The 11,097-nt window shown below is 41.7% G+C and overlaps 1 protein-coding gene across 2 annotated transcripts in view; it reads right to left on the bottom strand.

The window, feature by feature from the left end:
• Window positions 1–272: 272 nt before the first annotated feature.
• Window positions 273–11,097, bottom strand: part of SLC22A1 (solute carrier family 22 member 1) — a 46,715-nt gene continuing 35,890 nt past the window's right edge. The window contains exons 9-11 of one of the 2 annotated variants that reach the window (XM_003807399.5): window positions 4,105–4,217; window positions 2,941–3,040; window positions 273–498 (exon numbers count right to left, since the gene is read on the bottom strand). In XM_003807399.5, the coding sequence (XP_003807447.4) occupies window positions 432–498; window positions 2,941–3,040; window positions 4,105–4,217 (280 nt within the window). In that variant the 3' untranslated portion in view covers window positions 273–431. The remainder of the gene's footprint in view (window positions 499–2,940; window positions 3,041–4,104; window positions 4,218–11,097) is intronic. The other variant, XM_063605054.1, reaches the window with a different exon arrangement.

Genomic DNA, 11,097 nt, shown 5'->3' with positions numbered 1-11,097 from the left:
ATGTTGAAAGGTTTTCACCAATATAGATACATACAAATGCAAAGGCATTTTGTTTCAGAGAGTGAATCAAACCAATTTTCTTTCTAGAATACTTATTCTAGGAATCCAATTACACAGCCCTCTTTTATAGCAATATTTAAATTCTACTGATCTTCAAAAGCCTTTAGATAATTAAGTACCCGATACCAATAGCACCAACAGCTTTCCCTAGATCGAATGCACAGGTGGAAGATAGCCAGGGCTTTGGAGAACTTAAAAGAAAGAAAACAAAATAAGACAAAGCCCACACAAACCATTCTTTAGGACTGATATTAATTTGGGGGTAGGCAAGTATGAGGAAGAATACAAAGAAGTGAAGGCATCTAGGAATTTCTGCAGAGGATAACTCCATCTTCATCCCTCCAACACGACATCGCCGCAAAACATCTCTCTCAGGTGCCCGAGGGTTCTGAGGTTTGGACCTTAAGGTAAATCGTGTTTTCTTTGGGCTTTGCTTTTCTGTAACAACAAAATTAAAAGTTGGAGTTAAAATAAATAAATAAGCAATCAGTTTGTTGATGATGGAACTGTTGCAAAGTTGTACACAGAAATGAATAAGTGTCAAGACAAAGAGAAAGTAAGGACGGCAAACAGCAAAGAAGAAAAGGGCATAGCAAACTACAGCCTGCGGCCCCATTCGAGCTTATAGCCTGTTTTTGTACAACTAGTGAGCTACAAATGGTTTTTACATTTTATATAGTTGGAAAAAATGAAAATATTTCAAGATACTTAAAAAATTACATGAAATTCAAATTTCAACATCCATAAATAGCATTTTACTGGTATCCAGACACAACCATTCCTTCATGCATTGTCTATAGCTGCTTTTCCAACGCAGGGGCAGAACTGGGTAGTGGCAAGAGAGACCACAGGGCCCCAGAGCCTGAAATATTTACTATCTGGCCCTTTCCAGAAAGAGACAAGCCCTGAAGTAGAAGGTTGATCATGTTCCTGGCTAACTCATTTTGAATCCGGTGACTTTGGGGATACATGTCATTATCTCCTTCATCTGTGGAATGGGTCTGATAACCATAGAAGCTGCCTCCCAATGTTTTGGGAGGATTCGGTGAAATGCACATGAGCTTTCAGGGAGGCTGACACACACACAGTGAAGCTTAGCTAGAGTTACAGTCACTTCCATTCCTGACATTCTCCCCCTTGCAAGTGGGGAAGAAGGAGTAATCAACATGATCACTCTGGCCATAGACTGTGGCTACTATTTATGGAATTGGTATAGTAGAGAAGACAGACAATGAAATAAACAATTATTATAACGTGTGAAGAGTACTGTCAAGAACCAAGGATGCACAGGGGGTTCAGGGCTCTGGGCAGCAGCACCTGCCTCCCCTGGCAGGGCGGGAATGATTAGGATGAGAGAGTGAAGGGATTAAACAGAACATCTTAAAAGACTACCAGGCCAGGCACGGTGGCTCATGCCTGTAATCCCAACACTTTGGGAGGCTGAGATGGGCGGATCACCTGAAGTCAGGAGTTCGAGACCAGCCTGACCAACATGGAGAAAACCCGTCTCTACTAAAAATAATAAATTAGCCAGGCATGGTGGCACATGCCTGTAATCCCAGCTACTCAGGAGGCTGAGGCAGGAGAATCGCTTGAACCTGGGAGGCGGAGGTTGTGGTGAGCCAAGGTAGTGCCATTGCACTCCAGCCAGGGCAACAAGAGGGAAACTCCAAGTCAAAAAAAAGAAAAAAAAGACAACCAAGTGGCTGTTAACAAACTAGAATGAAACATCTTTAAATCAGATAACACAAAACTTGGGATCAAAAAGAAGGAAATCATCAGCAACTAGAAAATGTATTTACTGTTAAAATAGTGTTTTGCCCTTATCAGTACTGAGAAATCTAGAATTTCCCCAAGTGAAGTGTACAGAGTGCCTATCCGCATGTGCATTGTTGGCAGAGATTATTAAAACAGATTCCTGAGTTGCATCATTCACATTCTAAACCAAAAACCAAGAAGGCCAAGGAATTTAGCATTTTAGCATGTTCCTTTTGTGCTTCTTCTGCACACTTAGTTTGGAGGATCACTGGGGAAATAGCACGATTTGCAAGAAGAATGGAGAAAATCTGAGCTCTATTGAACACCTGCTATGTGCCAGGCAATGGATTAGTCACTGTCACCTACTTAATCTGATTAGATCTTTATAGAAACTCTGTAAATTAAGTATTATTGTGACTATTTTGCAGGCATGGAAATTAAATGAAAAATAAAGCTCCATAGGGTTCAATGACATTCCCAAAGTCACATGGCCTACTGAGTCAGGTGACCTAGGTTCAATCGTAAGTCTGTAGGACTGCATAGACTTTTCTCTCTCTATTCACGAGGACACATGCATCCTTGCTGTGGAATCCACAGAACTGAGCCTGTAAAGGATCTTGAGAGAGATCACCTCATCAAGCACTGTTCCTTCCTTTCCTTTTTTATTGCTCTAAGACTAGAATATGAAACTCCAGCAAACCTTGCTCTCCGTCAAAAGAATTTTGTGAAGAAAGTTACTAAAGAATCTGAGACAACAATTGCTCAGAGGACAGAAGATTGATTTTAAAATGTTCCCCACTCAGAGTCATTAACTCTTGGGGTGAGCTAGGGATCTTGGTGCACCACAGCCAACATTACAGACAAATCATTCTCTGCCATGCACTTGAGAACAGATAGCTGTCAAGTCATGCTCTTCATTATTTTCTTACATAAAGTCAGTAGCTATCATGGGTTTTTTTCCTCATAGCAGTTCTGGGAGTAATAAAAAGACATACAAATATCTGTAAAGCTCTCCTAAACTTTTAAGATAGAGGAAATGGAGAATGTGGAGTGATATTAGGCCCCTTTTGGAGGGCGTGTCAGACTCATGGGCCTCGGAGTCCTGGGCACCATGGGCTTCACCTCCCAAGGTTCTCGGCGTCCTTCATGGTCTCTGGCAAAGCGACCCCCTTGGTCTCCGGAAGAAGTAGCGTCACTCCCGCGGCAAGCAGGCCCAACACCGCTTCAAAGGAAACAGATTGCAAATGGAGCCATTAGAGCACAGCCAATGTCATTTACAGAAATAATCACAGCCAGCCAAAGAGAGGAAGAGACAACACAGATGGGAGAGATACTATTTTTTTAAAAGAAAAAAAGTTAGGAACATTTATAAAAGAAAATTAAAACAATAGGATAACTGGGGAAATGTCAGAGTACGTAAAGGAAACATTGCCTTCATTTTACTTCTATAGAAGTGTAAAGCTCCATAGTAACTGATGTTTAAGTATTTGGGGATTTGTTGTTGGGGTACATATACACATAGAATTAGCTATAGAGCACAGTCTATATGTGGGCAGGGTGGACCCCTCCCATCACTCTTTTCTCCCTCCTTTTTCCCTTTGCCTTCTACTTCCCTTTCTCCCTCCTTCTTCCTTTCTCCCTTTCCCTATCTCTTCCTCCACCCCTCTTTTTGTATTCACCTGTGCCCAGGCATGGCTGGCTCTGCAAACAACCAGCAACTGTTGCCTTGTATCAATTGGGTAAGCAGGGTCTTGGAAGTTCTCTGGCCTAGGTTTGGAGAGATAAGTAGGAATCCCCTCTCCCTTCTCTCATCCAACTGTATCAGGAAGAAAGCTGATACGGAACTTTGATTCCCACTCATCTCCTTGTGAGTGTTCTCAATTGTTAAGATCTAGATACAGAAGACAGGTGATAATTCAGCATCTTCAAGACTCTAGCAATTGTGTGTTAAATGTGTAAGAATTGGTGATCAGATTTATCAGGAGACTGTCAAAAGGTCTCTCAGATTCTGTCCTATAGTATGAATGATTGGAGTCCAGAGCCAGAGGATGGAAATCCCTGACCCATATCCTAGGAATGGCTTCTTGTCTTTCCCATGAAGCAAGACAGAATAAGCCAGAAGACATCCCAAGAGCATGCACCATCCTTGCCTTCTGTAAACTCACTGAGAGATATCATTCCCTTCACTCAACAAATACGACTGAGTACTCACACTCAGTTCCACCCATGCCGAGCCCACTGCCGAGCTGCAAAAGAAGGAATGATATATGCTCCACAAAATCTTACCAAACAAAATGAGGGGCAAGGCTTGCCAAACCTCCATCAGCCTGAAGACTATGAAGGGGGTGATTATCCCACCTATGTCACACAGGGAGGAACACACCATCACTCCGAGGTTCCTGATAAAATACAAAGGACAAAAAATACGATAATTCTGTGATTCACTTTTCCAAATGTTAACCTGATGCTAAAACAAATACAATGCCAATACCTGCAGCTTGCTGTGGCTGTCCAGTGCTCAGCACCTCAGAAGAAAACTGCAGGGGTCAGGAGGAACCATGAGGACCAGCCCAGAGGGTATTGAGAGGAGGTAACAGGCTAGAGTGAAAGTGGGTATGAGCCATCCATTGCCCATGCAATGGCAGAGAGCCTACCTCTTTTTAACTATACATTCAAATATTTAGCTCTTAGGTGTATAATACCTGAAGAATTGCTACAAGCCTTACAAAGATAAAAAGAACACATGCTCCCTGCTCTAAACTTCAATTTTACCTCACTCCTGTTCTAGGTCCATGACCTGTCATCACCTGTGGGAAAGCACAATGTCTGGGAGTGACTGAGTTTAGTGGGATTTGGGCCCTTCCCAGCCCTAAGACCCTGGGAGCAGGGTCAAGCCAGGAAGGAAATCCTGACTGATGTGCACCAGGGACTGACTAACCAACCCATCACCTCAATAGCCAACACGTGACCCTTAGAGGAGGCACATGGGGAAGAAAGGAGACCTAATCAGAATGAGGGATCTGCCATTGGCGTTCATTGGTTAAGGGTCAATGAATGTGGTTCCTTATGCATGTGACCCAGAGATTTGCTGCACAGGGCAACAGGCCTTAAGTAGATCTTCCCAAGAAAAACATGGATTCCAGCTTCTAGCACTAGCACCATGGGGGATCTGCAGTGTTGATGACGATAGTCTGGTGCTGAATTTGTAGTTGTTGAGAAAGAGAAGACTAATCATTGAAATTCTAACTTAGAGCTCCTTTCCTGTGACTGCAAGCTTTGGTCTGTGCTAAGATGAGCATTTTCTTGCGAGAATGAGATTTAAACTGTGACTAGTAGCTTTTTCCACCTGATGAGTTGCTGAGGATGCTCAGAGCAGATGTTAAGAGATGGGAGGAAAAGAGTCTCCACTAGAGAACCCCCTGATGCATGGAAAGATAGGGAAGGGTAGATAGAAGGTATCGAGGAATCGAAGAAAGAAAGTTAGTGGGGAAACATGTAGAGAAACTATCTACTTGAAATGACCCTCTTCATCTCTGGTAATGTTCTTTGCTCTGAAATCTACACTATCTGATATTACTATAGCCTCTCCAGCTTTCTTTTGATTAGTATTAGCATAAAATACCCTTCTCCATCCTTTCACTTTTAAACTGTCTTTCTCCCCTTATATGTAAAGTCAGTTTCTTGTAGACAGCATGTGGTTGTGTTTCACTTTTTTGTCCAATCTGATAATCTCTTCCTTTTAACTGGAGTGTCTAGACCATTTATATTTCTTGTGACTACTGATATGATTGAGTTTAAATCTATCATCTTGCTATTTGCTTTCTTTTTGTTCTGTTTGTCCTCTGTAACCCTTTATTTCTTTTTCTGCCTTCTTATAAATTATTTTAAACGATTTCACATTATCTTCTGTGTTGACTTAATAGCTATAATTATTTTGTTTTTTAATTTTTGATTTAGGTTTACAGAAAACCTAACTCTTTGATCACAGTAACTTCAAGTAATATTGTAACATTCATAGATTATATGTGAACCTTACAATAGTATACTTGTGTTTCTTCCCTCCCAGCCTTTGCACAACACATTGTGATTATTGTTTTGATTGGCAAACTACAGCCCACAGGCCAAAGACAGCATTTTTAGCTTTGAGTTAGAAATGGTTTTTACATGATTAAAAGGTTTTTTAGGCCAGGCGCGGTGACTCACGCCTGTAATCCCAGCACTTTGGGAGGCCGAGGAGGGTGGATCATGAGGTCAGGAGATGAAGACCATCCTGGCTAACATGGTGAAACCCTTTCTTTACTAAAAATATACAAAATAAATAAATAAATAAAATTAGCCAGGCGTGGTGGCAGGCGCCTGTAGTCCCAGCTACTCGGGAGGCTGAGGCAGGAGAATGGTGTGAACCTGGGAGGTAGAGCTTGCAGTAAGCCAAGATCGCACCACTGCACTCCCGCCTGGGCGACAGAGCGAGACTCCATCTCAAAAAAAAAAAAAGAAAAGAAAGAATAATATGCAACAGAGACTGTATGTGATCCACAAAGCCTAAAACATTAGCTATCCAGCTCTGTACTGGAAAAGTTTGCCAATCCCTGCTTTAAACAGTTCATTGTCTTTTAAAGAAAATAACCAGAAAAAAAGATTTCCATTTACTCATGTAGTTATCATTTTCAGTGCTCTTCATTTTTTTGTGTAGATGTAGATTTCCTCTGATACTGTTTTCATTTTTTCTGAAAGATCTTCAAGACTAATATTTCCTGTAGTATAAGTCTGCTGGTGATTAATTCTTTCAGACTTTGTAAGTCTGAAAAAGTCCTTAATTTCCATTCATTTTTGAAAGTATTTTTGCTGGGTCAAGAATTTTAGATTGGCAGTTTATTTTTCTTTCTTTCAGTACTTTAAAGATGTTGTTCTACCACCTTCTTGTTTGTATCATTTCCAATGAGAAATTTTCTGTCATTCTTATCTTTGTTCCTATTTGTGATCTTTTTTCTCTGATTGCTTTTTAAGGTTTTTGTTCTGTTTTTGTTTTTGTTTTGAGACAGGGTCTTGCCCTGTTGCCCAGGATGGAGTGCAGTGGCGTGATCTTGGCTCATTGCAACCTCCACCTCCTGGGCTCAAGCAAGCCTCCTACCTCAGCCTCCATAGTAGCTGAGACTACATGCATGCATCACCACACCCAGCTAATTTTTGTATGTTTTGTAGAAAGAAGGTTTCACCATGTTGCCCAGGCTGGTCTTTTTAAGATTTTTATGATGTGCCTTTCTTGATGTTTTTTGTGGTTAGTATTTATTGAGATTGTTAGATCTATGTATTTGAAGTTTTCATCAAACTTGAAGAAATTTTGAGCATTATTTCTCTCTATTAACCCCTCCTACTCACTTCTACAGACTCCAATTACATTCATTGAATTGTATCACAGCTCACTGATTCTCTCTGTCTTTCCTTTTTGATAGTTTCAATTGCTATCTTCAAGTTCACTAATATTTTCTTCCATAATGTTTAATCTGCTGTTAACTCATGTGGTGTATTTTTCATCTCAGACATTGTGTTTTTATCTCTAGAAGTTTAATTTGGGACTTAAATTTTTTTTCTTTATCTCTACTTAACATGCTCAATCTTTACTCTAGGTCCTTAAACATAGAGAATATAGGTATCATAACTGTTCTAATGTTCATATCCACTAATTCTACCATCTGTGCCATTTCTAGGTCAGTTTGAATTGATTTATTTTTCTCCTCAAGATAGGTTACCTTTTCCTACTTCTTCGTATGCCTGGTAATTTTTTATTGGATGTCAGAAATTGTAAATTTCACTTTGTTCCATGCTCGATTTTGTATTCCTAGAAACAATCTTGAGCTTTGTTTTGAAAACATGATTAGGAGGGAGGAGCCAAGATGGCCGAATAGGAACAGCTCCCATCTACAGCTCCCAGCGTGAGCGACGCAGAAGACAGGTGATTTCTGCATTTCCATCTGAGGTACCGGGTTCATCTCACTAGGGAGTGCCAGACAGTGGGCGCAGGTCAGTGGGTGCGTGCACCGTGCGCGAGCCGAAGCAGGGCGAGGCATTGCCTCACCTGGGAAGCGCAAGGGGTCAGGGAGTTCCCTTTCCGAGTCAAAGAAAGGGGTGACAGATGCACCTGGAAAATCGGGTCACTCCCACCCGAATATTGCGCTTTTCAGACCGGCTTAAAAAACGGCGCACCACGAGACTATATCCCACACCTGGCTCGGAGGGTCCTACGCCCACGGACTCTCGCTGAGTGCTAGCACAGCAGTCTGAGATCAAACTGCAAGGCAGCAGCGAGGCTGGGGGAGGGGCGCCCGCCATTGCCCAGGCTTGATTAGGTAAACAAAGCAGCCGGGAAGCTCAAACTGGGTGGAGCCCACCACAGCTCAAGGAGGCCTGCCTGCCTCTGTAGGCTCCACCTCTGGGGGCAGGGCACAGACAAACAAAAAGACAGCAGTAACCTCTGCAGACTTAAATGTCCCTGTCTGACAGCTTTGAAGAGAGCAGTGGTTCTCCCAGCACGCAGCTGGAGATCTGAGAACGGGCAGACTGCCTCCTCAAGTGGGTCCCTGACCCCTGACCCCTGAGCAGCCTAACTGGGAGGCACCCCCCAGCAGGGGCACACTGACACCTCACACGGCAGGGTATTCCAACAGACCTGCAGCTGAGGGTCCTGTCTGTTAGAAGGGAAACTAACAAACAGAAAGGACATCCACACCAAAAACCCATCTGTACATCACCGTCATCAAAGACCAAAAGTAGATAAAACCACAAAGATGGGGAAAAAACAGAACAGAAAAACTGGAAACTCTAAAACGCAGAGCGTCTCTCCTCCTCCAAAGGAACGCAGTTCCTCACCAGCAACGGAACAAAGCTGGATGGAGAATGATTTTGACGAGCTGAGAGAAGAAGGCTTCAAACGATCAAATTACTCTGAGCTACGGGAGGACATTCAAACCAAAGGCAAAGAAGTTGAAAATTTTGAAAAAAATTTAGAAGAATGTATAACTAGAATAACCAATACAGAGAAGTGCTTAAAGGAGCTGATGGAGCTGAAAACCAAGGCTCGAGAACTACGTGAAGAATGCAGAAGCCTCAGGAGCCGATGTGATCAACTGGAACAAAGGGTATCAGCAATGGAAGATGAAATGAATGAAATGAAGCGAGAAGGGAAGTTTAGAGAAAAAAGAATAAAAAGAAATGAGCAAAGCCTCCAAGAAATATGGGACTATGTGAAAAGACCAAATCTACGTCTGATTGGTGTACCTGAAAGTGATGGGGAGAATGGAACCAAGTTGGAAAACACTCTGCAGGATATTATCCAGGAGAACTCCCCAATCTAGCAAGGCAGGCCAACGTTCAGATTCAGGAAATACAGAGAACACCACAAAGATACTCCTCGAGAAGAGCAACTCCAAGACACATAATTGTCAGATTCACCAAAGTTGAAATGAAGGAAAAAATGTTAAGGGCAGCCAGAGAGAAAGGTCAGGTTACCCTCAAAGGGAAGCCCATCAGACTAACAGCGGATCTCTCGGCAGAAACCCTACAAGCCAGAAGAGAGTGGGGGCCAATATTCAACATTCTTAAAGAAAAGAATTTTCAACCCAGAATTTCATATCCAGCCAAACTAAGCTTCATAAGTGAAGGAGAAATAAAATACTTTATAGACAAGCAAATGCTGAGAGATTTTGTCACCACCAGGCCTGCCCTAAAAGAGCTCCTGAAGGAAGTGCTAAACATGGAAAGGAACAACCGGTACCAGCTGCTGCAAAATCATGCCAAAATATAAAGACCATCGAGACTAGGAAGAAACTGCATCAACTAACGAGCAAAATCACCAGCTAACATCATAATGACAGGATCAAATTCACACATAACAATATTAACTTTAAATGTAAATGGACTAAATTCTCCAATTAAAAGACACAGACTGGCAAGTTGGATAAAGAGTCAAGACCCATCAGTGTGCTGTATTCAGGAAACCCATCTCACGTGCAGAGACACACATAGGCTCAAAATAAAAGGATGGAGGAAGATCTACCAAGCAAATGGAAAACAAAAAAAGGCAGAGTTGCAATCCTAGTCTCTGATAAAACAGACTTTAAACCAACAAAGATCAAAAGAGACAAAGAAGGCCATTACATAATGGTAAAGGGATCAATTCAACAAGAGGAGCTAACTATCCTAAATATATATGCACCCAATACAGGAGCACCCAGATTCATAAAGCAAGTCCTGAGTGACCTACAAAGAGACTTAGACTCCCACACATTAATAATGGGAGACTTTAACACCCCACTGTCAACATTAGACAGATCAACGAGACAGAAAGTCAACAAGGATACCCAGGAATTGAACTCAGCTCTGCACCAAGCAGACCTAATAGACATCTACAGAACTCTCCACCCCAAATCAACACAATATACATTTTTTTCAGCACCACACCACACCTATTCCAAAATTGACCACATACTTGGAAGTAAAGCTCTCCTCAGCAAATGTAAAAGAACAGAAATTATAACAAACTATCTCTCAGACCACAGTGCAATCAAACTAGAACTCAGGATTAAGAATCTCACTCAAAGCCGCTCAACTACATGGAAACTGAACAACCTGCTCCTGAATGACTACTGGGTACATAACGAAATGAAGGCAGAAATAAAGATGTTCTTTGAAACCAACGAGAACAAAGACACAACATACCAGAATCTCTGGGACGCATTCAAAGCAGTGTGTAGAGGGAAATTTATAGCACTAAATGCCCACAAGAGAAAGCAGGAAAGATCCAAAATTGACACCCTAACATCACAATTAAATGAACTAGAAAAGCAAGAGCAAACACATTCAAAAGCTAGCAGAAAGCAAGAAATAACTAAAATCAGAGCAGAACTGAAGGAAATAGAGACACAAAAAACCCTTCAAAAAATCAATGAATCCAGGAGCTGGTTTCTTGAAAGGATCAACAAAATTGATAGACCGCTAGCAAGACTAATAAAGAAAAAAAGAGAGAAGAATCAAATAGACACAATAAAAAATGATAAAGGGGATATCACCACCGATCCCACAGAAATACAAACTACCATCAGAGAATACTACAAACACCTCTACGCAAATAAACTAGAAAATCTAGAAGAAATGGATACATTCCTCGACACATACACTCTCCCAAGACTAAACCAGGAAGAAGTTGAATCTCTGAATAGACCAATAACAGGCGCTGAAATTGTGGCAATAATCAATAGTTTACCAACCAAAAAGAGTCCAGGA

The sequence above is a fragment of the Pan paniscus genome, chromosome 5 (assembly GCF_029289425.2).
Source record: "Pan paniscus chromosome 5, NHGRI_mPanPan1-v2.0_pri, whole genome shotgun sequence".
NCBI classification, from domain to species: Eukaryota; Metazoa; Chordata; class Mammalia; order Primates; family Hominidae; genus Pan; species Pan paniscus.
This window is presented reverse-complemented; position numbering and strand designations above follow the sequence as displayed.